General features: G+C 42.3%; 1 protein-coding gene across 8 annotated transcripts in view; it reads left to right on the forward strand.

Moving 5' to 3' along the window:
* PTPRM (protein tyrosine phosphatase receptor type M) overlaps positions 1 to 27,500 on the forward strand; it is a 4,358,319-nt gene that overhangs the window by 4,238,558 nt on the left and 92,261 nt on the right. For all 8 annotated transcript variants that reach the window (XM_044066519.1, XM_044066517.1, XM_044066518.1 and 5 more), the window contains one exon: positions 6,033 to 6,196. In XM_044066519.1, the coding sequence (XP_043922454.1) occupies positions 6,033 to 6,196 (164 nt within the window). The remainder of the gene's footprint in view (positions 1 to 6,032; positions 6,197 to 27,500) is intronic.

The raw sequence follows: 27,500 nt of genomic DNA on the forward strand, positions 1-27,500 counted from the left end.
CCATTGTACTTCATGATTCACTATCTCCACATCATCCAACCTTCTCTCCCTCTCATTCTCTTCATTCATCAACCCCTCAAAGTACTCTTTCCATCTGTTCAACACACTCTCCTCGCTTGTGAGTACGTTTCTCTCATTATTCTTTATCACCTTTACCTGCTGCACATCTTTCCTAGCTCGGTCCCTCTGTCTAGCCAATCGGTATAGGTCTTTTTCTCCCTCCTTAGTGTCCAACCTTTCATGCAACTCTTCATATGCCTTATCCTTAGCCTTCACCACCTCTCTCTTTGCCATGCACCTCATCTCCTTACACTCTTGTCTACTTTCTTCATCTCTCTGACAATCTCACTTCTTCTTTACCAACCTCTTTCTCTGTATACTATTCTGTACTTCCTCATTCCACCACCATGTCTCCTTGTAGTCCTTCCTCTGTCCATATGTCATACCAAGCACCTTTCTAGCTGTCTCCCTTACTAGCTCTGCTGTAGTTATCCAGCTATTTGGTAACTCTTCATTGCCTCCCAGTGCCTGTCTTAACTCATCCCTGAACTCCACCTCACAATTACCCTTTTTCAATTTCCACCATTTGATCCTTGGTTCTGCCCTCACACTCCTCCCCCACTTCTTGATCACCAACATCATCCTTCAAACCACCATCCTATGCTGCCTAACTACACTTTTCCCGGTCACCACTTTACAGACTCCAATCTCCTTCAAACTGGCCCTCCTACATAAGATATAATCCACCTGTGTGCATCTTCCTCCACTCTTGTATGTCATCCTACGCTCCTCCCTCTTGTTAAAATACGTATTCACCACAGCCATGTCCATCCTTTTCGCAAAATCCACTACCATCTGACCTTCTGCATTCCTCTGTTTAACACCATACCTACCATCACTTCCTCATCCCCTCTGTTTCCTTCACCACCATGCCCATTAAAATCTGCTCCAATCACCACTCTCTCATCCTTGGGTGCAGTCATCACCACTTCATCCAGCTCACTCCTAAATGTTTCTTTCTCATCCATCGCACACCCAGCTTGTGGAGCATATGCACTAACAACTTTCATCATTACACCATCAATTTCCAGCTTCATAAACATCACTCTATCAGACACTCTTTTCACCTCCAAAACACTCCTAGCATACTGCTCCTTCAGGATAACTCCTACGCCATTTCTCCTCCCATCCACACCGTGATAAAACAATTTGAACCCACCTCCGATACACCTAGCCTTTATTCCCCTTCCATCTGGTCTCTTGCACACACAATATACCAACCTTCCTTCTGTCCATCATATCGGCTAGCTCTCTCTCCCTAGACCAGTCATACTGCCAACATTCAAAGTTCCGACCCTCACTACTACATTCCTACCCTTTCTCCTCTCTTCCTGCCTTCGGCCATGCCTTCTGCCTCTTCTCCTTTGGCCAACAGTAGCCCAATTTCTGCCAGAACCCTGTTGACAAACAGTACTGGTGACGGTCGTTGTTAACCCGGGCCTCGACTGATCTGGTAGGGAAATATTTACTGGTGTCTGCATATATATGGATCTATATAATATTGTGGAATTGTCATGTCATCTCCCATTACGTCGCATTTACAAAATTTTGAAAGTTGAAAACATTGACTCCCGTAACATCGTAAATAGTGCATTTTTAATGGTGTAGTGCTGTGGTATCACTTTAAGAACTGTTGTGTTGTGGTGAAGAAACATGGTGGACCTTATGCTTAACACTGTTGGACAGTTTTCAGGTTGTATAGTGAAACTTTATAGTAAAACAGTAAGTAAGTTTTTATTGTTGAAGCTTAGCTTTATCTTAATAAAAGAAGTTGTGTTGTTGGTTTTGAAGTGCCGAAGTGACTAAAAGAGAAAGTATGTATGTTGCAAGTATTTGGGTGTTTTGTGGACAGAACAGTGTGTATTTGTGCACATATCTGGGCATTCCATGTGGAGATCACAGTACAGGGGGATCAGGAAATTTACATTTTTCCACTGTAGTGTGAACTCGGAGTTGGTATTTGCAGGGAGTATGGGGGGTGCAGGGAGGCTTGCCCCACTGCAAAGACATTAAATAAAGTTTGCAACATTAAATAAAGTTTGTGTTTACTTTTAGTGTTGTTTGATTTGGAGGAAGTAGTATACACTGTATGTACTAGAAAATGCAATGTTTTGGGCATCACTGTTTTAACTTTTTGATGCTTTGGGCTTTGATGTTTTGGCTTTTCATTGTTTTGGTGTTGCGATGATTTGGTCTCAATGATTTGTGGTTCAATGATTTGGTAATTTGGTATTATGAAGTGCAGCCACTTATATATATATATATATGTATATATAGATAAATGGATACTTTACTCTACAGAAGTGACTTGATGGTTCCTGTTGTACCTACTCACCCCACATAATTGGCCTGGTAGCTCCTGTACCTGTTTTAGCTTCGGGCAGCTAGTGCTCACATTCTAGTGGGTTGAAGGCTGGGTATCCATTTTTAGATGAAAAGCCTATGGACCATTCCTTCTTGCCTTGGCAGCTCAGCTGGGCTTTTCACTTCCCAATGTTAAGATTTAGGTGGTAGGAAGCAGTCTAGGGTGACGGCCCTGCAAAGCTTTTCAGGACCAGCCGTCCTGTTTCATGGCAACTGTTAGAGTTGCTTCTGCTGCTTTGCCATCACTTGGCTACAATTGGATACATGTGGTACCCAATGCTCCTAGGCTAATACCCCATGTATGCAACATCTAGGGGCAACATCCACTCACTGCCATCCTCCCTTGCCACCTTCATCTGGTGTCTGATATAATAATCAAACTCTAACTGTCCGTGCTGCAGTCAATGATTTATCTTCTATGCTACCAGAGCTGGCATATATAAATTTTTAAGGAAATTAATAACACAATTAAGAAATGCACACAGATTTTCTCTTCCAGGCTCTGTAATGGAACATCAAGACTCCATTAATGAAGATGTAAAATACTGTAACTAAAATATTTAAAAGTTGCAACACCTTTTGTGGTAAATGTTTAAACTATGTGAATAGACAGAAAAAGGGAAAGTTGAAAAAAAACAGAACACCTTTTCTTTTGCTCTGACTCACATAACCTTAGACATTTACAATACTTTTTTAAGTATTAAGTGAAAAAAAACAGAAGCTAGCTTACTGTACGCAGTGTGCCCACACCATACATTAAACCTAACATTAAACATAATTAAGTAAAACAGAACAGTTTTTTTTGCTTCATGGAAACATATTTAAAACTCAGTTGTATCTGCTTAAAGATTTATGTTCTGTCTGCATCTGTAGTTGCTGAGAAGTATTGTTACAGACATCGGGAAAGTTTTATCTAATGGATCTGATACCTTCATGGCCATCAGAATACTCTGATAAAGTGTTAAATGATGATGTGCTGTGGAATAAGTTATATAAGACTCAAACACAAAGAGCGTTACTAAAATAAATATGGAATTTAAGAGCTCAGCCAGCTTGTTTGGTGTGGAGAGTTATAAACTGTGCATTTATACTTCAAAGCACTTATTTTGGTGGCAAACAGTAGATATAATCCCTCATTTTGGTGGCAAACAGTAGATATAATCCTGAAAGCTGAAGATAATGGACAAAAAGAAATAGTGCCCAATAATTATATTGTACAGTGATGAGAGGGAACTGTTGAAATTGTTACATTTCTTTGCTGCAAAACCTGGATATTTCATGATGTTACAAACCTATAAAGACTTTTTCTTTAGACATGACCTCTCTGCTTTTACTTTAATAAGAATCCCCTCCTGTTCCCTTGATAATTGTCTTGGGATCTTTAAAAAATAACTGAGATACCATCAAGTCAGAGAAATGAGGCTTTTTAACAAAAGCAACATCTCATGCAAAAGATGAATCGTTTTCCCATATTCTTAGAAAAAATACACATTCAAAAACAATAACACTGGAACGGGAATATTTTCATAGCCATTATAACATTACAATGGCAATGCTGCAGAAAAGCTCAATTGCTGATCTCAATTGCTTCACCTTTAACCTTAATTTTTAAGATGAGGGTGTGCATTTCTGAACTGTACACTAGAGCCTTGTGGCAGCTTTCAGTACTATGTCTGTATGCCTCTAAATGTAATTTTATGTCTAATAGCCATTGCCAAGCATCTTAATCTTTTTTTAATTGGTTTCTTGATTAGATCATGTAAAAGTATTTATGTCAGTGTTGGTACATATTTTCATTAATTATTCATGGGCGGACACATACTTTGTAGACTAACTGACCTCCTGGAAAATGGTACAGCTTGTGATAACAGACTGAATTTAAAAAGCACTCTTAAAGGTAAGTATGCAAAAGCTGTAAAAATGGGTACATTTCCTAAAACTCACATAACACATACTTAGCTTCCTGTAAACTTAATTCTGTTCTCAAACAGCAAATGAAAGCAGAAGTCCACAAAGCAGTACAATATGTCTGTTGTTATAGGGAAACACTGTATATTGTTGGTCTGACGTTTATCCTCACTTGTGGGAATTTAGAGCTAAAATAAGAGTATAACTAACTGAATGACTAATGGCATTTAACACAGAGAACTAATGTTATTAATGTTATGTACAGCTACCTGTAGTCCAGGGTTTGATTCCCTCGGTCATAATTTGGCTACCATGTGACTGAGAGAGTCACTTAATGAGACAGTGATCTAGGGCAATTATTATTATTTTATTCTTATACTAACCATCTCTTGTATTTTTTGTAAACAAGAAACATCCTTATTAAATTATCATGTATGACATAGGCAATGTTACGTTTATATAAATGAAAATAAACCGTAATGACAAAATCTCAATTGCAAACATTATATATTCCCGTGCCAACACAACTGTAGCTGCACGCATTATACATCACCTTTAACATATCCAGTCATTGTTAGTCAGCCATTACATAGCTCATTCAAATCCTGCCTACCTTAAAATCTCATTCCTCCTCTGCATGTATTGATCCCACGTTTTCCATTTTTTCCTATGCAATGTGCTCCTACCCTTTTCCAAAGATCTCAGTTCCAGTTTTGTCTCTGTTATTATCTTTGTTACTTCTACTAAAGTTGATTTAGACTTTGATTTCCATTTTCTAGTAATTGATTTTTTTGGCGGTCATCATAATTAGACTCAACAAGACCTCACTATGTCTAGGCAATTCCAATTCTGTATCATAGCTCAAAAAATCATTTCCTTAGTCACTCCAATGTGCTCACCCAGCATCTCTGACAGAGCAGTCTGCAGGGAATCTTCAAAGTCTGGCAGTCCATTACACTCCCAGAAAATATGTTCCCTGTAACCTCTTTCTTCCTTCTCACACCTCCAACACTTGCTGTCTACCTGAAGTAAAATTCTTTGAAGTCTGCTTGGAGTATATATGTGTAAACATTTCCAGGCAAATTGCATATTTGGGAGATATACATATATTGCCCCATTTTTAATTTGTGAATTGCTTATATAATATATCTTCCCAATCCTTCCTAACCTCCTCTGATTGATTCATATAGTTGTCATGCAATATTTTATATGCTGTACTAATTATTCCTTTCTTAACAGCAAGTTCTGTTCTAGAGTCTACTAAAAACTCTGCCAGTGATGGTCTTTCATTTAGTACCCCCCTATTTCTGATCTGGGGCAATTATTAAACTAAAATAGGGTCCTCAATTTTCTCCTTAACCACATGCCAGATAACTACCAATGGCTCTATAATAATTATGTTTAAGCACTGGTTGACTAACAGTTCTCACGACCTGAGGAATTTTTTCAAATAAACAGGCTTGTGCTGGATGCAAAGTACCAAATGCAGGCCTGAATCTCTGCAGATGAAGCAAGTTATTGTCCTGAAATCCAGCTGCTATTGAAAGCATTTTTCTATAAATGTTCTGCTGCTGTATCACATCATCTTTGACATCAGAATGTAGTGAATCTGGACTTTAATGTCAGTATGATATATAACCAGATAAAATGAAGTTAGAAATGTTTTATTATTAGAAGATTCATATATATTTTTTTTGCAGCCGCAGGATGGATATCGGATGGTACAGCAGTTTCAGTTTTTAGGGTGGCCCATGTATCGAGATACGCCAGTCTCTAAACGATCCTTCCTCAAACTTATCCGACAAGTGGAAAAGTGGCAAGAAGAATATAATGGAGGAGAGGGCCGCACAGTTGTACATTGTTTGTAAGTACTAATTAATCAGATAGTTAAATCTCCTCTACAGATGACTTCTTGTTGCAAACATGACACTCTTTAAGGTATGCTGTCCTTTATAATGCTATCAGTGCTTCCATTTTCAAATTTTAGCTGTAAATTTTCACCTTATAAATGTGTAAGTAATCTTTGTTTCTGCTGGATAATCGACATTCAGTTTTGAGGTAGCCATTTCACTAAGAAAATTCAATAAATAAAAATATAATTTATGCATCAGAAAGCAAGCTGCAAAATAGAATAACTTGAAAAAAAACTTTGACTTAATTTGTTAAAATTAATTTGCTAAAAAAATTGTTAAAATCCTTTTAAAAGATAAACAGAATAACAATTCTAAAATTCTGAAAAGCAGAGATAAATCGGAACGTTCAATTTCACAGAATTTACTCACTACACTAGCGATTCTGTGGCATTGAATGAGCATTTGGTGGGCAACATTGACAAATAGGAGAACTGAGTTGATGATCTCATTGGACAAACTAGCAGGTCCTAACATATAATAAGGCAAAGGGCTACTAGGATGCAGTGTATATGTGGCTGTGTTAAGTCAGGATAATACACTGTATGCACACAACTGTGTGAAAAACAGGAAAGTTACACTGACCCCCCTGCTTAGAAAAATTACTTTTCACTAATTCACTTTATAAGGGGTGCTGGTTCTCCCATTAGCCCCCTTACTCATTTAAAACTAGCAAGGTACAGGAGTTAAAGGGTGCCAGCCTATTTTACGAATGGAATTAAAAGTTAATACTATAGACTCAGTTGTCTAACTTAAACCTCAATAAATGCACATTTCTACACTGGAAGTGGACAGTGGGAAATTAATTATGCAGACACCAACTGGTTATTGAGTATGCCAACATCTTTTTTCAGAAAAAGTTGGGCATTGGTGATATTATTTTAACACTGACAGGAATAGCTGAATTTATACGACTGAATACCTTCTATAAGTCATAGTTATGTAAATCAGTCATTTACTGCCCAATTTGTTACACTTTCACTGTTTTTTCTAGAAGTCACTGCAGTTGTCATAAGTTATACTACAAAAATGGGTTGTTAATATTATTTAACCAAGTTTCGGATATTAGCTGTATTTGTGACTAGCACCCTTCAGTAATGCTGTAGTGCTTCATGTATAGCCTAAAGTCATTCTGAACTGAGTGACCTGATACTAGTTCATTTTTTTGCATTATCTATGAGTTAATCTTTATATTTTAGTACATTGCAAAAGATGGCTAAAGATGGTCTGGGGTAGTGGTGGATATACATACATGCACACAGTGTAAGTTGTGTGCAGCCTGTATGTGAGTATAGTTCATAAAGGTGAATAAGACTAATGTCAGGTCACACTTTAATGGGCCAGTCATGCTAAGGTCATATATAAATGGGTCAGCTCCCATCACTCTAATGTGAGATCACACTTGAACGGGCCCTCTCCAATCATACCAAGGTCATATATAAATGGGTCGGCTACCATCACTCTAATGTCAGGTAACACATAATGGGCCCTCTCCAGTCATGCTAAGGTCATATATAAATGGGTCAGCTCCCATCATGCTAATGTCAGGTCAGACATTAATGGGCTCTCTCCAATCATGCTAAGGTCATATGTAAATGGGTCAGCTCCCATCATGCTAATGTCAGGTCATACACAAATGATCCTCCACAAAAACATGAATATCCTTCATGATAAGGAAACCAACAGAAGGATAAAACAGATTTCTTCTTTATTAAAACTTCTGGTACTTTCTGGATTCTTAACGCATGGGGGATTATGTAGTAGCTTATTTTTTTGTGTTCTGGCACGACCATCAGCTAATAATGGTAATTTTAAAACAGAACTAAATAAACTTGAATGTAGGATAATTATTAATTTCCATACACTGTTTCCCAATGGTATGAATTTGGATAGTAATATTACCCTTCGAATGTATTTATTATAATTTGTATTAAAAAGGATATTTTGGATGGAAAATGGAGAAACGTATTTATTTTTGTGTTTTGTATAAAATGTGAGATTATTTAGTTCCCTTCAAGATGTTTGTATATACATTTGACTGTTTAATTAGTTAATTATTGAATTATTTAATTGGGAAGCTAAGTGGTGATTTGATTGGGGTACTTGATGTATAAAAGGAAGTGATTTCACTGGTGTATATATTCCTTGAAGGCGAAATGCCGAGGTACCAGTAGTCTTAATAAAGAAGAAATCTGTTTTATCCTTCTGTTGGTTTCCTTATCGTGAAGGACATTCATGTTTTTGTGAAGTTTTGTGGAGATTTGTGTGTTTCTAGTATTTCTTATATTTGTCACGAAAATGGGAACTAATGAGCCATCAGGTACCTCTACTGGCTTTCTGTTTGCCGATGTTGTCCATGAACGTGAACAGAGGTTAGTCAGGATTGATCTGTTGGCGTCTATGGCTGAATGTGAACAAAATGAGGGCTTTCTTCAACTTGAGATACTTATGATTAAAGAGGTAACTGTCTTTTATGATTTTTAAACTTCTTGAAAGATATGTCTTTCTGAATATCTCCCCCATGGGCCTCTGAATTGATCGTTTGCTAGCAGGTGATTCTTCGGAGGAAGAAGCTGATTTGCTTGCTGAAAGGGGGCAAGCTTCATTAGAATGCACAATGACTTGGCTACGTATCCTTGTTAAAAGGAACAAACGAAATCTTGAGAAACAATGGGGGAGATTGTACAACTACAAAATTAACTTATTTTGGATGTGCCCTCACATAAGCATCAGAAGCAATTTGATGAAATTAATTTAAATGTGCAAAAGGCAGAGTGTAATGTGGTGAAATGGAAAACAAAGAAACTTCTGAGATATATGAGGGACTTCGACAACAATGTAGTATATTCCTGGCAGCATAGAGGGCGTTCATCTAAATCAAGAGGAAGTAAACGTGCAGCCAAGGATTTCTGTGAATCATCAGTTTCATCTGAGGAAGCTAGTGTGAGTCGGAAGAGTGTGTCTTTCGAAGAAAGCAGTTCTGAAGATGTTATGGAAACAAAAAAAAAAAACGTTTAGAAGAATCAGCAATCAGATCAGCAGACGTAGGGGCGACCAAAAAGACCACGGAAGAAATAGAGTATCAACAGCAACGGTTTGAAGTAAGACATTGCACAATTTTGTCTGATAATGTGACTAATTCACAAATTAATCATGGGAATGCTATGAATGTTATGAGTTTTGGCTATAATGAGACTTTTAACCAGGAACTCAAAATAGTGAACTTATCTGGTATAAATGTATCTGAAGTAGCTCAAATGGTTATTTTGCGTGGGGCCAAGTTTGTTCCCACAAGAATTCCTTCTCTGGCTGATGTAATTTTTGATGTCAAAAGGTTTTGTCGAAAATTGCACTTGAAAGTATATTTCAATGACAAACAAAATGTTGAAAAAAGTAAACGATGTAATGAGATTGTCATAGCAGAAGATGAATTGTTAAATTTAAGTATTTATGAAACTGAAACTTATTATGAATGCATTGAACGTGAAAATATTTTGAGTGATGAAGTTGTTCTGAATTTGGTGATACTGTGGGGGGGAGTTGTCACGGGTTATGGTTTGTTGGAACTATCTTATTTCTCTTCTGAAAGTCATTTTATGCCTCCAAAGCAATGTGTTGTTATTATTTTTTTTGAAAATACCGTTTGCAAAAAAGTTGAACATGAATTTGGCAATTTTGTTAAAAATTTTAAGTCTTATAATCTTAGCAAAGAGGAATGGGCAGCGTTACAGGGGCTGCATTCCAAATTCAATCAAGTAGTTTTTAAGCCTGCTGACAAGGGGAGTAACTGGGTAGTGTTGGCTAGATTACGATATGATCAGATAATACAGACCATTTTGGATGATGAAATATACTGTAGTAAGCTACCCAATAACCCAGTTAAAACATTTTGTCAGGAACTGTGTGAAATTTTGGAACGTGGGGAGAGGCTTGTTTTTTTAATTTTTGGATGTTAAAAAACTAATTGTTAAGGAGCCCAAAGACCCTTTTATATATGCCATTCCCAAAATTCACAAAAGTCTTGTAGATCCACCGGGGAGCCCCATTATTTCTGGGATAGGTTCCTTTCTTGAGTGTGTTGGTCTTTTTCTAGATTTTCATTTGAAGAAATTCTTAGCCAGGTTCCCTTCACATGTTAAAAATACTAATGAAGTGTGTATGGAGTTGAGGGATCTGGACTGGGAAGAGGATTATTTTTGGGCTACAGTGGATGTGAATTCTCTATATTCTAATATAGATTGGAGATGGGGCATGGAAGCTGTAGCCAGCATGTTAGGGGAAGGACCTTGTTCTGCTTTTTTGCTAGTTCTTTTGGAATTGTGTTTAACTCACAATTATTTTAAGTGGAAAAATGAGTTTTATTTGCAATGGAAGGGCACGGCGATGGGGGCAGCTTTTGCACCCACATATGATTATTTATATGGGAGATTTTGAAAGGCAGTTTATGGTGTTAAATGAGCATTTTGTTAATGTAGTTTATTACAAAGGGTTTATAGATGATTTAATAATTGTTTGTAGAGGTGATGAAAAAATATGGGGGTTTTATCCATTCACTTAATGACAATCCTCATGGTTTAAAATTCACTTGGAACATAGGAACTGAGTATTTCTTTTTTGGATGTTGAATTTTATGTTAATAGCAGACGGAAGGTCTAATATAAACCTTTTAGGAAGCCTACTGCTGTTAATACTTTTTTACATGCTGGGAGTATGCATCTGCCTCATCTCATAGAATCTTTTCCTATAGTGAATTCAGGAGAATTTTCAATAAAACCTCTGAAACAGAGTTGAGAGACAACTTTTTGGATGAAGTGTTTGAATGATTACATGCTCGTGGATACACGGAGCATATTTTATGTACAGCAAGAAATAGAGTGTTGGGGGTTGGTAGGAATCAAGCTAGAAAAGTTATGAATCAGGTAGATTTGGATAGTAATTTTGAGAAAGTGTTTTTTGTTACTAGGTATTCTGAATTTTCTCCCATCTTGCAAAAGATAGTGAGGCAGGTGTGGGATGTTGTGCATGAGGATAATTTTGTTGGTTCCTTATTTCGCAAACACATACAATTTTCTTATGGAAGATACAATAACCTCAAGGAATTACTTAATAGGAAGATCTCAAGGGTAATGTTAAGTAGTAAAGTGGGCATGCACCAGTGTGGAGGATGTTCAGTGTGTAATTGTATTAGGAACCTGAATGGGTGTAAAATAAATGGTAAAATGTATACAGCCAGGGAATTTTATAACTGTAATTCTTGTGGGGTCATTTACATTGTCGGTGTGGATGTAGCAATACTTGTTGGTACATTGGTCAAACCACTAGAAAAGTTAAAATGCGGATTTTAGAACATCTTGGTGATATTAGGAGAAATAAGTCTGAAAGTCCAGTAGCTGCTCATTTTTTCTTAAAGCATGGCGGATCATGTAGTAGCTTATTTTTTAGTGTTCTGGCACGACCGTCAGCTAATAATGGTAATTTTAAAAGGGAACTAAATAAACTTGAATGTAGGATGATTATTAAATCTGAAGTAGTTAACTTCATTTGATCAGCAACCCATGGGTATTGGATCCGACCTGGATCCGAGCCGGCAGCTTTCCAAGCTAAAGATCTGAGCTCTCAGGTCCTCCCCCCTTACCCATAATACCCTGCTACCTCTCTTCAGTCCCCAGATATCGTTTGCCATGGCTTCTGAAGCATAAGGGACGAGCGCTTAGCGTTTTAGGTGAGAGGAAGTTAGGAGTATTTTTGCTAGAAATATAGCGATTTCGGTGTGTGAGTGTGTGCAGTAGACCCGTAGTTTAGTTAAACTGTTTTTTAATTACTTTTAGTAGTAAATTAGTGTTTTTCCCTTCCCCTTACCTTGTGTGTTAGGGTGTGTGCTTGTGTGTGATGGCCGAGGGCCCTAAGGCCATTTTTTCAAAATGTGCTGAGTGTGGTCATAAGCTGTCCCCAGTGGATGGCCACACTCAGTGCGTTCTCTGCCTGGGGGTAGCCCACTTAACATCGGGCTGCCAGATTTGTTCAGCCTTTAACCCCCAGGCTCTGAGGGACAGGAGGAACAAGCTAATCCTGGCGGGACTCTTGCCCCCAGATTCTTCTTCCTCCTCTCCCTCAGTGGCGCCAGTTGCGGCAGCTCCCCTCCCCTGGCTGGGACTCAACCTCCTGCTGTTTCCCAGGGAGAGCGGGACTCTTCTAAGAAAGAGAAGAGATATAGAGAGAAGGAAAAGGAGAGACATAGGCACAAGAGCCATAAGCGGCGGGCCGAATCAGCCCCTTCGGCTCCGCTGGCTAAATTGATTTGTTCCCCCATGAGGGTTTCCAGGTCTTCCCTCTCTCGGCTCCATTCTCCACGCTTCTCTCCGGAGCTGAAGGAGGAGTCCCAGTCACCTTCGAGGTCGTCTAGGCGACCTTCCTGGCCTGCCTCAATGACTTCTTCTAGGTCTACCAGGAGTCTGTCTGACGCAGATATGGACCGGATGATGCGTCGATTCCTGCAGGCCCAAATGCAGATGGGAGTGCTCCTACCCCCCCCCCTCCGGGAGGGAGCTCGGCCCCTTTCTTTGCACCCATTGCTCCTTCTCTGATCCACTATCGGGTTTCGGAGCCATCGGATCCGAGTCGGCTCAGAGCCAGGGAGTCGGCGCCGATAGTAGTTGCTACTTCGATGCTGGCCTTACCCTCGAGTTTATCGGGTAATCTTTCAGATCCGAGCTCTCAGGGCCAAGAGCCGAGCTTCGGATCCGCAGGGGTGAGTGTGTCTTCGGCTCTGTTGCTGTCAGAGCACACTTTCCTTTTGGGTCAATCACGTCGGCTCCGACACCGGTCCTCACGTTGGAGCCGAGGGGACTACTCTCAGAGCCAGGGGAGAGTGGTTCACCTTCGGCTTTCAATGTGGTGGAGAGGGTGCTGTCAAGGAGTTCAAAGTCCCCGGTCCATGCTACAGATCCACCCTTCACTCCCTCGCATATGGGCCTGTCTTCCATCATCTGGCCCCAGGGACAGCCTGCGTCTGCACCCCAGTTAGTTCCCATAGAGGAACAGGACCCCATTGGTGAGCCCTCCTCGGACAGCCCCACCAAGGAGGTCCCTCACAAACGAAAGTGTAAGAGGAGGCACTTGGACTCCCCCAAGTCCCTCATGGAGGACATGGACTTAGAGGAAGGGGAAGGTTCCCCCAGGTCACCCCCAGAGGACGTCTCCTTTGGAGACATTATGGAGATGCTGCGCATAAGAAGGGTGTGGTCAGCCCAGAAACATTCCTCGGATGAGTCTGTGTTTCTGGAGGTGTTTGACACAGGCCCGTCTACCTCTTGGGTGCCCCCCCCCGGCCGACCCCCTGGTAGACTTGATTACTACCAGGGCTTGGAAGGAGCTGGACACTGTGGAGCCAATCCCTAGGAGACCGGATAAAATCCTTAGTCCCCCTTCTGACAAGCTGGCATGGAATAAAGGTTCCCCGGTAGATGCCATGGTGGTGGCGGCTGCCACCAAGAAGGAACTGGCACAAGAAAGTTCTTTGGTCCATCCTCCTGATAAGGAGTCTTGGACGATGGACCACATTGGAAAGCAGATGTTTGCTTCAGCCACCTTTTCTATAAGGGCACTGAATTATCTGCCACATTGTCATTAGGCTTCAGCGGGATCTGATAAAAGAGTATGCTGGGTCTCCCCCAGAGTCCATGGCGGCCGAGGACAAACGGACCTTCTCGGCTCACATGGCCACTCTAAAGTCAATATCTAACACTTCTGTGTGGTTTCTCTCCCATGCCATGGAGGGGGCGGCTAGAGCCAGCGGAGCAGGGGTCGCCTTGCGGTATCACACCTGGCTCCAACTTTGCAACTTTGTGGAACCCTTCAAGGCGTCCTTCGCGAACGCTCCTTTTGACAGTTCTACGCTATTGGGCAAAACCGTCCGCGACACGCTACTCCAGAGCGAGAAAGACAGGAAGACGCTGTCTACCGTCAGAATCCGCTTCTCTGTCCTCAAAGGTCCTTCTGAAGGAACCAGAGAGGACAAAAGAAGATGTGGTTCCGGAAGTCTCAGCAGTTCCATCCTGCTCCGGACCCTTCATCCTTTAGAGGCAGGGGAAGACAAGGTGGACGCCGGCCCAGAGGCAGAGGGGGGCCGAAGAATTTCGAGATGAGAGAACCCTTCTCTGACCGACCCGCATAGCAGCCCTGAGGGGTTGCCCGACTATCCCTCTCTGGAGCAGTCGGGGGGCATTTTTTGGAGCATCTAGCAAGTTGGGAGTCCATTACTACAGATCGCTGGGTGCTCCGAATAATATCCAGAGGTTACTCTATCCCCTTCCTGAATCTTCCCCCATTAGGGAAGTGCCTCCCCGATGTCCCACCCAATCAGAGGGAGGCTGCAGCTTTAGAAATAAAGAAATTACTAGAAAAAAGGGCCATCCAGTACATCCTCCCAGAGCAGTCCGGGTTGGGCAATTACTCCAGGTTCTTTTTGGTGCCAAAAAAGACGGAGGACTTAAGGCCAATTCTCGACCTGTCATCTTTGAACCTGTTCATTGCCAAAGAGAAATTCTGGATGGTCACTCTACAATCTGTTCTCCCCCTTCTGCAGGAGAACGACTGGATGTGCTCCATAGACCTCAAGGATGCGTACTACCACATTCTCATGGACAGATGATCCAGGAGGTTTCTCCGCTTTCGGCTGGGGGCCAGTCATTATCAGTTCAGGGTTCTTCCATTCGGCCTCACCACAGCCCCCAGGGTGTTCACCAAGGTCATGGCAGTTGTGGCAGCCCACCTGAGACTTCAGGGAATTCAGGTCTTTCCGTACCTAGATGACTGGCTCCTCACTGCCCCCACTAGGCATCTACTCTGTTCTGCCAGGGATTATTCTTTACTCTTGGCCCATCACCTAGGCATTGCGATAAATTTCAAGAAGTCGTCTCTTCACCCTGTTCAAGTTCTGGATTTCATAGGGGACAGGATAAACACGCTTCAATCCAAGGCCTTTTTGACAGCGGACAGGTTACTCACCTTGTCACTCCATGTAATAGCACTTCTACAGTCCCCAGCCCCACCCGCAAAATTAGTCCTGAGAGCCCTAGGATTCATGGCAGCAGCCATCAGCCATTCACCTCTTGCTCGGCTGCACATGAGAGTCCTTCAATGGACCCTTCAGGTCCAATGGTCCCTCCTCCTTCACCCATTGGATTCACCGATTCCCCTAAGCAGGGTTTGCAGGAACTCCCTTCTTTGGTGGCTTCATTCCTGAGAGCTTCGGGAAGGGAGACCATTCGTGATGCCTCATCCCCAAACCACGCTGACCACGGACGCTTCTCGCCTTGGGTGGGGGGGGGGGCATTGCATGGGCAGAACCGTCCAAGGCACGTGGACCCCTGTAAAGACCGTTCTGCATATCAATGTTCTGGAGATGAGGGCAGTGCTTTTAGCGTTGCAAGCCCTTCAAGACCTTCTTCCTCCAGGGACCATTGCAATTTAGACAGACAACATGGCGGTGGTCTGGTACATCAACAAACAGGGAGGAACCAGGTCTTACCCTCTTTGTCGAGAGGCTATAAAAGTTTGGGAATGGGCAATTTCCATCAACCACTTTCTGATAGCAACGCACATTCCGGGTCAATCCAGCATTCTAGCGGACAAGCTGAGTCGTTCTATCCTCTAAACCACTTAGTAGTGAAACAGATCTTCCTCAGATGGGGTCAGCCTTGCTGCGATCTCTTCGCGTCTCCTTCAAAAGCAAAATGCAGTAAATTTTTCGCTTTAATTCCCCCACCGGGGGGGAGTCCCAGAGACGCTCTGATTCATGCTTGGCCACCTGGTCTTCTTTATGCTTATCCTCCTCTTCCGCTAATGACAAAATTTCTGCAGAAAGCTTGTCGGTTGGGGAGCAAAATAATCCCCATTGCTCCATTCTGGCCTCATCAGATCTGGTTCCCGTATCTGCGGTCTCACATCATAGCTCCTCCTTGGGTCTTAGATCCCATTCCAGATCTGATCTCTCATCCTTCGGGATTGCAAACTCCGAACCTGGATGACCTCAAGCTCACAGCTTGGTTGATCCAGTTCCACTAGTGGCTAGGACTCCCGGTATCTCATCTTCCATAAAATCTATTCTGGTAGCGGCACATAAACCCTCTACCAGGAAGGATCTACAAGAGTAAATGGAAACATTTTTCCATCTGGGCCAAACATAGGGATTTGGACCCTTTTACGGCTCCCATTCCAGCAGTTCTTGAATTTCTGTCCCACATTTTCCACCAAGGGGCCAGTGCTTCTACTGTCAAGGTTCAGATGGCCGCCATTTCTCATTTCCACATCGGGGACAACCTTGGTCCCTTAGCTTCCGCTAAGATATGCAAGACCTTTTTGAAAGGCACCTTTCTGTTAAGACCTCCGGTCAAGAATGCAGTTCCCCCATGGGACTTAACTTTAGTTTTTCAGGCTCTAACTGGTCCACCCTTTGAACCTGCAGCTTCAGTTGACTTAAAATTCTTATCTTGGAAAACTGCCTTCTTGATTGCAATTACTTCAGCTAGAAGGGTATCTGAACTTCAAGCCCTTTGTACAAAACCCCCGTACCTGGTCTTCCATAAGGACAGAGTATCTCTCAGGACTAATACTTCATTCTTGCCTAAAGTGGCCTCCGAGACCAATATCAATCAAACCATCAATTTGCCTGTTTTCTTCCCCAACTTTCAAAACAAAGGGGAATACAGACTGCACTTGTTGGATGTGCATAGACAATTGAGATTTTACTTGCACAGGACAGCTGCTTCTCGCAAATCAGAGCAGCTTTTCATGTCTTTCGCTAAGCCATCCTTAGGCAAGCCAGTTATGAAAGTTACCTTAGCGAGATGGATATCCCACTGCATCTTACACGCGTATACAGCTTCCGGTCGGCCAGAACTCTTGGGGGTTCATGCTCACTCTACCCGTTCTATGGCTACCTCTGCAGCATTTTGATCAAGAGTTCCCTTAGATGACATCTGTTCAACGGCTACTTGGGCCTCTTCTCATGCCTTCATTTCTCATTATAAGCTGGATCTGATATCCAAAGGTAGGGCAGCCTTTGGCTCCGCAGTGCTCCGGAATATCCTTCCTTGAGGACCTCCCAGGTTTTTGGTAGCTGGGGACTCTATCCCACAGGTTGCTGATCAAATGAAGTTAACTACTTCAGATAAAGAAGTTATGTACTCACCATAACGTTCCATCTGAGTAGGTAACTTCATTTGTCAGCAACCGACCCCCCCCCTCCTTCCCCCTAGCCTGGTTCGTGGTCATATTCATAACGGAATGTTTTCCTTCTGTCACGCATCAGGTTAGCGTTTCTCTTTCGAGTATGTTTGACTGTTGTTGGTTGATAAATTGGCAAACTCCATCTGAGGACTGGAGGGAGGTAGCAGGGTATTATGGGTAAGGGGGAGGAGCTGAGAGCTCGGATCTTTAGCTTGGAAAGCTGCCGGCTCAGATCCAGGTCGGATCCGATACCCACAGGTTGCTGACAAATGAAGTTACCTACTCAGATGGAATGTTATGGTGAGTACATAACTTCTTTTTTTCATACACTGTTTCCCAATAGTATGAATTTGGATATTAATATTACCCTTTGAATGTATTTATTATAATTCGTATTAAAAAGGATGTTTTGGATGGAAAATGGAGAAACATTGTATTTATTTTTGTGTTTTGTATAAAATTTGAGATGATTTAGTTCCCTTCAAGATATTTGTATATACATTTGACTGTTTAATTAGTTAATTATTGAATTATTTAATTGGGAAGCTAAGCGGTGATTTGATTGGGGTACTTGATGTATAAAAGGAAGTGATTTCACTGGTGTATTTATTCCTTGAAGGCGAAAGGCCGAGGTACCAGAAGTCTTAATAAAGAAGAACTCTCTTTTATCCTTCTGTTGGTTTCCTTATCGTGAAGGACATTTGTATTTTTGTGAAGTTTTGTGGAGATTTGTGTGTTTCTAGTATTTCTTATACATACACGAATGATTCCAGACCAGTCATGCTAAGGTGATAGGTACATAGGTGTTTACTAGGCTAATGGCTACAAGGGCCTTTTTAAGCCTAGCCATGCATCCCAAATCTCTGACAAGTTCTGATACCCTTGAAAAGTGTAATGAGAGGCTTGGAAGATGAAACATTTACAAGCAGGGGCCTGGGAGATGAGCCATTTACAGGTTGCCTGTGTCCATTAGAGACATAGGTGGCAAACCAGGGCTGAATTTCCTATTCTCCATCCAGTTTGTCCAAGTTACATGTGAATTGAGTTAGGGAGGAACTCTGCTTCACTTGGATGGGAAGTCTGTTCCAGAGACAAGGTAGTGTCTGGGATATATAACTGTCTCTCCTGCAGGTCCAATTTATATCACAGGCAAGGTTTAAGTCTTTAGAACAGGTAATGCTGGTGCTGTTTGTTTTGTGCATATGCCAGAGGTCCATTAGTCAGCAAGAGACAATTTACATTGGCCTTGACTTCAGAGAAGTAAATACCAAAAAGTAGCATTCCAAGGACTGATCCCTGAGGTACTCCACTTATGACTGGGCTGTTTGTAGAGGTGGACTCCCCAATTCTAACTTCCTGGGTCTTGTCTGTGAGTCAGTTGGCTATCTACCAGGTAACGTACATGTTTATACCTAACCTCTTGAGTTTGTCAGCAATGCCTGGCCAGGTCAAGGTAGGTGCTGTGAACCATTGTGCCCTCATCCATTGCTTTAGTGACCTTCTCAAAGAAGTCTGCCAGGTTGAGTAGCCATGACCTGCCCTTGACGATACCAAACTGGGTTGGGTCCAGTATCTTCAGGTTTACTATATCATTATTGATCATTTCCATGATAATGCTTTCCATGGCTTTGCATATAAGACTAGAGAGACTTATGGGTGTGTAGATGTTCCACCTTTGTGTAGAGGATGACTGTTGCTGTTCTCCATTCATGAGGCATGAAGCCTGTTTGGAGGCTACAGGTAGATCGCAATTCTGGGCGACCTGATAGGTCATGTTTCATGATATTTAGAAGGCATTCTGGGATATTATCTGGACCCATTGATGCAGTATTCTTAGCCTTAGAGAGAACATTAAGGACCTGATGTTCTTCGTGTTTCACTGTTGCAGTCATTACATTTGGGTAATCTGCTGGCAGGTTGCCCTCAGTCGGCCTGAATTCCAAAGTCTTGGGTCCTGCGTCGGTTGCTGTCTTCTCTTCCATGATGTCAGGTCATCAGGAGTATAAAACATGCAGCCAACACCATTTTCTTTAGTCTTTCTTGCCGCGTGGTGCCCGAAGCAGAAGCATTTCGCAAGTGCCGGTTGGCCGACTACTGAAATATTCGAGTTTGAGTTTCAGAACCGAAATTTTCACTAAAGCTAAGTACCCCGTTGGGGAAGCTTTTTTCTTGCTTTTTACCGATGTCAGAAAAAGTTAATAATTGGTTAATAATTGTATTACTTATGGGAAGCAAATACCTCATAAGGATTTCCATTTATACTGCACTCCTTACCTAGGCCCTGATCACAACATGCCTGGCTGTCAGTTTTGTGCTAGATTTAACCAACGCACTATTAAGCGTCAGTATATTTTTGCATCAAAGTATTTTAGAAACAGATTTAACTACCCAGAAATGTCGTCGGATAGCAGTCCAACTACCGGAGTACATAAAAAATGCAAATAAAAGGACAGAGAAAGGCAGTCGAGATCCAAAACTGACGACGAAGCTTCTCCTAAGCCAGTCGCCAGTACTCAGTGAGGTGCTTTTGCAGCCCCTGATACCCACTACCTTCGAGTCGCAGGCCTCTACCGACACCCTTGTGGAGTCCGGCATGCTGTAAAATACTCAAGGTATTGGACTGACAGATGTATCTCCCTCGGATGGGTCTGGAGCCGCTGAGCAAGCACCGGCTTCTGAGGGTGTATTCAGACCTCGACATTTGTATATCAAACCGACGACAGCTGCAAAAACAAAGACAAAAGCAACTTCTAAAACTAAAAAAACTGACGCATGAGCCACGTGCACAGGCCTCTATGCCTAAAAAACAAATGATCAAAATGGCTGAAGACCTTATTACCTTGATCAGGGTACCCATCCCCCTCCAGAGAAGAGGCCTAGGCAAGATACTGATTATGAATCTTCAGATCAGGTTTCTATTTCTTCTGATTCCTCTTCTGATCGGGAATTATCTATACCTCCCTATGAGGATTCTGATGCTGAGAAGTATATTCCATTTGCATCTCCTCCTGAGGATTATTCATTTGGAGAAACCTTGCATACTTTGAGGGAGCATTTTCACTGGGAGAGTCAAGACTTCTCAAAATCAAAAAAGAGGCTCAGGGATTTCCTTCTTCTCCCTCAGCACAAGCCTTTAGCCATTCCCCCTGTTTTAGACATTGTGGATGATGTGTTTTCGGAGTCAAGCTTGACCCCTGACTCCTTACCTCTGGCTCCTAGTAAGCCTGACCGATATTACAGGTCCCTGACTCACATATATTTTTATTTAGAAGCCCTGCTGCTGATCCTGAAACTATTTCACAGGGTCCAAAGGGAGTTAGGGCCTCAACAGCAAAAAATCCTACCCCCTCTAACAGAGATTCAAGGGCACTGGACAGATGGGGAAAAAAGGTTTATACATCTGCACCCTTGGCAATCAGGGCCTTAAACTGTCAATTTCATATGCTTAAGTACCAACAACATGTTATGGGATTGCTGAAACAGAAAATGATGTTGATTTCAGAATGTGCAGAAAATAAAGAATTGCAGGAATTATTGCATGCAGCTGAACAAGTTGGAAAGCATACTTTGCAATGTGGTTTTGATTCCTTAGAGGCCTCCTGCAGGGCCGCAGTTACTGGATCTGTGATTAGGAGGCATGCCTGGTTAAAGGAACAAAATTTGCCTGATCATGTTAAAGCTAAATTGCTAGATTTACAGCATGATTCTCTGTTTGGTATTAAGGCAGAAGAGGTTTTAAAGAAAATGGAAGACAAAGCTAAATCTATGCAAACTGTTAAAGACTTCTTACAAGTGCAGCCACCAAGATTCAGTAGACACTGGCCTACAAAAAATTGGTCCTTTCCTGTGTCAGACAGAGCTCAAAGGGGCAAATCCAGGTGCCCTAAGGGTTCCAGATACCAGGCGCAAGATACATACAGGTCAAAGCAATGGGGCACTTCCACCTCCAAATCTGGAGGAGATAAAGCGCAAACTTACAGAAAGCAATCCCAATGACTTCCCTCTGCCTACACCAAGCACTTATTTGGCAGCACCCATAGGGGGAAAATTAGCACTTTTTGCTCAAAATTGGCAGTTTATAACCCAGGACAAGTGGGTACTAAACATTGTATCACAGGGATACAGATTCCATTTCCACACTCTGACAATGGCAATTGGTTGGCCAGCTTTGCCAAAAAATCAATGGGCAGAGGCACAGAAACAGGTTACATCCCTCATGGATATGGGGGCCATTCAGACAGTACCAGAACAGGAAAAAGGACAATGTTTTTACTATAGACTGTTCTTGGTACCCAGAAAGGACAAGGCCTGGTGGCCAATACTGGATTTATCGATTGTGAACACATACCTGGATATTCCAAAATTCAAAATGCTGACTTTGCAGCAGCTTCTGCCCATGCTGGGCAAGAATGCTTTGCTAGTGACTTTAGACCTAAAAGAGGCATACCTGCATGTCCCAATAAGACAATCATGCAGAAAATACCTCAGATTCAAGGCTGGCTTAATGCATTACCAATTCTCTGCACTGCCCTTTGGCTTATCTACTGCGCCCAGGGTCTTTACGAAGTGCCTGGCACCAGTAGTTGCTTTTTGCAGACAAAGAGGAATACAAATATATCCTTACTTGGACAACTGTCTCATTCAAGCAGAGAACAAGGACACTCTTCTTCGACACCTGGCATTTCTGAAAAGGCTTCTAACATTCCTAGGGTACACAATAAACGAAAAGAAATCACAACTGGTACCCTCTCAAAAGATAACATTCCTGGGTGCAAGCTTGGATACAACTGCCCAGATGGCTTACCTCATGCCAGACAAGCAAAGGCAACTGACTGCTTACTTCAAACTGATGGCAACAAAAACCCAGTCTTCTGCAAGGCAAATACTGCAGGCTCTGGGCTTCATGGCATCCTGCATCCTACTAATTCCATATGCAAGACTGCATATGAGGAAACTTCAATGGTACCTAAAAAGTTTATGGAGTCAATATTCACAAAGTCTGGAAACAATGATTCCTCTCATTCCCTGCCTGCAACGGGAGTTTCTATGGGGGCAAAGGCATGTCACCAAAACATGGGACTGTCCTTCACCCTACCCCCTGCCAGCCAAACCTTAACAACAGATGCATCAGATTATGCCTGGGGGACCCACATGGCAGGAAGATGCATTCAGGGCTTATGGACACCAAAACAAATGCATCTACATATCAACCAGAAAGAGATGCTAGCTGTTCAAAATGCCCTAACAGCCTTCAAGGACTTACTTCATCCAGGACAACTACTGATAAAGACGGACAACACCACAGTCATGTGGTATATAAGCAAGCAAGGGGGCACACACTCATACCCCCTTTGCAGATTAGCCATGGCACTGTGGGACACAGCCTTGACCTACCAAATACATCTTCAAGCTCAATTCCTGCCAGGAAAACAAAACACTCTGTCAGACGATTTAAGCAGAAACCTTATGGATCCTCATGAGTGGAAACTAAATCCACAAGTCTTCAGCATGATAACAGAGAAATGGGGGAGCCCAGACATAAATCTATTTGCCTCTCCTCAAAATTATCAGTTAAAAAGATTCTGCACAAGGACTTATCACGGACAAGCATGGAAACTGGACACCCTATCCTTCAGTTGGTACGCCTTTCCTCCTCTGCCTCTTCTACCCAAGGTCCTCCTAAAAGTCAGACAAGAGAAGCCAAAGATGATATTAATTGCCCTGTACTGGCCCCGCCAATACTGGTACCCAATCCTAAGGAACTTGGCTCAATACCCAGCTTGGACCTTGCCTCAAAGACCACAACTACTGTCCCAGCAAAACAATCAGATCCTGCACAATCAACTACAGACTCTGACCCTGGCAGCATGGCTAATCATGTAGTCATACAAACAACACCCCTCAGTAAAGCAGTGATGGATGTCATTTTGGAAGCCAGAAGTCCTAGTACTAGAAAATCTTATGCTGACAAATGGAAGAGATTCTGTGCTTGGAATGAAGCACAAGGAACTGATACAGCAGAACCAAATATTCCTCAGATATTACAATACTTAACTGAGATGCTTGACAAAGGCCCATCTTTCTCATCAATCAAAATCCATGCCTCTGCCATTTCGGCTCATTACAATACAGAGCCACCAATCTTTTCACATCCTTTACTAAAGCAGTATCTTAGAGGAGCCAAAAATGTAAGGCCTCCTAGAAGATCACCATTACCTGCATGGGACCTCAATTATGTGTTGGAAAAGCTCACCCTGCCTCCATTTGAACCAGCTGCTACCGCTGTTCTAAAGTTCTTATCATGGAAAACAGCTCTGCTACTAGCAATGACTTCAGCAAGAAGAGTTTCTGAGCTACAGGTCCTCATGGCTGTAGAGCCTTTTATCATATTTTACCCAGAGAGGGTGTCTCTGAGGACAGTTCATCTGCCAACTTTTTATCCAAATCCGCAGAACAAGGGGGAGAGAATTCTGCATTCCTTGGAAGTACACAGACAGCTAAGATTCTACTTGAGCAGGACAAAAGCTCTAAGAAAAACTGAGCAATTACTAGTGTCATATGCTGCAGGATCAGAAGGAAAGGCTATTTCAAAGCATCCAATTGCAGAGTGGATAAGCCACTGCATCCGTTTCTGCTACTTACACCATGGTAAACCTGTGTCCAAGGGCATTAGGTCTCATTCCACCAGAGCTGCTGCTACTTCAGCAGCCTTTCTCAGAGGAGTACCAACCAAAGACATTCTAGAGGCTGCTACTTGGAGTTCTGTTCACACCTTCACAAAGTATTATCATTTGCCTCTCTACTCTAAGTCCAGGGCAGGCTTTGCCACTGCAGTGCTGCAGGGCCTTATAGCCGCACCTAATGCTGTTTAGCTCCAGCCTTCCAACCATAGCTTTGGGATTCTACCCAAATGTAATGACTGCAACAGTGAAACACGAAGAATATAGTACAGTTGTGTACACTTACCATAAATGTAGATGTTCAAGTGTATTCACTATTGCAGTCCAGGTTGCCCTCCCACCATCCCCCTGTCATCCTGAAGTTTATCTTTCCTTCTCTATCTTCTACAACCTATGTGGTGTATTTGCTTGTATATGATGGTAAAGTTTATATTGATGCATGTGTGTATATATATATATATATATATATATATATATATATATACATATATATATATATAATATTTTGCTACCTTTTTGGGGGGCACCTGACATTGGGGGCAAGAAAAACTAAAGAAAATGACGTCGGCTGCATGTTTTATAACCCTGACGTCATGGAAGAGAAGACAGCAACCGATGCAGGACCCAAGACTTTGGAATTCAGGCCAACTGAGGGCAACCTGCCAGCAGATAACCCAAATGTGATGACTGCAACAGTGAATACACTCGAACATCTACATTTATGGTAAGTGTACACAACTGTACTTTCCCTAGCGAAAGCAGGGGGAGTTATATTTGATGGTATTTTCTGAGGGAAGGTTGAGGAGAGAGAGGGGTAAAGCTGGAGGTGAATTTGACTCCCAGTAGGTTTGCTACATTTTCTGGCTCAGTGTAGGTGGCTCCATTTACAATGAGCTCTGCACACAATTGATTATGGCCTTTGAGGTTGTGGACAAGGATAAAGATTGTCTTGTGGTTGCCCTTGGCCAGGGAGGCCAAATTTACCTCAAATTTGGTTTTGGTAGACTTTATTTGTCCTCTGAGTTGTTTGTTTTGTTTGTTGAGAGTAATGTTATCCTGCTGGGTGCTGCACCTACTATGTTTTGCCATGATTGTCTTCCTTTTATTATACATCCTATTGATTTTGTGGTTACACCAGGGAGGCTTGTTTCTGAGTTACTTCTGTACTTCTTTCTGGTGGGTACAGCTGCTTCTATGCAACTATTAGCATGCTTGCATAGGGTTTCTGAGAACAGTTCTGCATAGGCAGCAGTGTTCTCAGGGTTTATGGGGCCTTGAAATTTTGTCAGGTTATCACTTAATAGCAGGAAGTTAGCCTTAGAGTAGATCCTGAATATTACAGGATTAGCTGGGCATCCAGGCTTTATTTTTACTTCAAAGGAGACCATTTTGTGGTCTGACCTTACCAGAGAAGGCAATACACTAGGGGGTGTGCAGCACTGTCCCATATTAGTGAAGACCGGATCCAGTATGGTTGTATCCACGGTTGGTATATTGACAGTCTGGCCCAGGGAGTTTGTGTTTACAAAATCCAGGAACCTCCATGCCTGTATGTTTGGTGTCATATATGATTCTCAGTTTATAGTGGGGTAATTAAAGTTGCCCATGAATGTGATACTGGATTGGATGGTGAGTGTTTATAATAAGTTTAAATACATTGTGTGGGTTTCCTGGGTCATAGACAAGGACCTATAGCATGCAAGGAAGTGGTATGGGATTTTGCCTGGGGTGATTTGAATAAGGAGTAGCTCCCATCATGCTAATGTCAGGTAACACATAATAGTCCAGCTCCCATTATGCTAATGTCAGATCACATTTGAATGGGCCCTTTCCTATCATGCTCAAGGTCATATATAAAGGGGCCTGCTCCCATCATCCTAATGTCAGGTTACACATGATTGGGCTCACTCCAGTCGGTCAAAGGTCATATATAAATGGGCCAGCTTCCATCATGTTGTCAGATCATGCATGTATAGGCCCATTCCAATCATACAAAGGTCATACATGAATGGGCCAGGTCCCATCATGCTAATGTCAGATCACACTTGAACGGGCCTGCTGTAATCATGCTAAGGTCATATATGAATGGGCCATTTCCCATCATACTAATGTCAGGTCACACATGAACAGGCCCACCCCTGTCATGCTAAGGTCATACATGAACAGGCCAGCTACCATCATGGTATTGTCAGGTAACACATAATGAGTTCCAGTCATGCTAAGCTCATACATGAATGGGCCAGTTTCCATCATGCTAATGTCAGGTAACTTATAATGGGCCAGCTTCTATCATGCTAATGTCAGGTAACACATAGTGTAGTAGCTCCCATCAAGCTAATGTCAGGTAACACATACCAGGCCAGCTCCCATCATGCTGATGTCACTTCACACATGAATTTGCCAGCTGCCATCATGCTAATGTCACGTAAGACATAATGGGCCAGCTCCCATCATGCTAAGGTCATACATGAATGTGCCAGCTCCCATCATGCTGTCAGGTAACACATAATGGACCAGTTCCAATCATGATAGTGTTAGCTCAAGCATGAATGGGTGAGCTCCCATCATGCTAATGCGAGGTCATATACAAATGCACAAACTCCCATCATGCTAATGTCAGTTTACACATAGTGAGCCAGTTCCTATCATGTAAATGTCAGGTCACACATGAATGGGCAAGCTCCCATCATGCCAGTGTTGGGTCATACATGAATGGGCCAGGTCTCATTATGGTAATGTCAGTTTAGGCATGAATGGGCCAATTTATATCATGCTTATGTCATTTCACACATGAATGGGCCAGTTCCTATCACGCTAATGTCAGTTTAGATATGACTGGGCCAGTTCATCTTATACTAATGTCAGTTCACACATGAATGGGCCAGGTCCTATTTTACTAATGTCAGTTTAGGCATGAACAGGCCAGTTCCTATCATGTTAATGTCAGTTCACATATGAATAGGTGAGCTCCGGTCATGCTTATGTCATTTTACACATAAATGGGCCAGTTTCCATCATGCTAATGTCAGGTCACACATAAATGAGCTAGGCCACACGATGTTAATGTCAAATCATGTATGAATGGGCCAGTTCTCATCTTGTTAATGTCAGTTCATGCATGAATGAGCCAGGTCCCATCATGTTAGTCAGTTCATGTGTGAATGGGCCTGGTCCCTTCATCCTAGTGTTAGGTAAAGGATGAGTAGTCCAGATCTCATCATCTTATCATACTAATGTTGGTTCATGTGAAGCCAGCTTTACATTTACTGAGGGCTTACGCAGAACAGACGTAAACATAAACCGCATGCCCACTGTCAGTGTGAAAAAGGGCATGTAAAGCTAGGGGGTG

This window comes from Protopterus annectens, chromosome 3.part1, assembly GCF_019279795.1.
Source record: "Protopterus annectens isolate FY-2018-M chromosome 3.part1, PAN1.0, whole genome shotgun sequence".
In the NCBI taxonomy this organism is placed as follows: Eukaryota; Metazoa; Chordata; order Ceratodontiformes; family Protopteridae; genus Protopterus; species Protopterus annectens.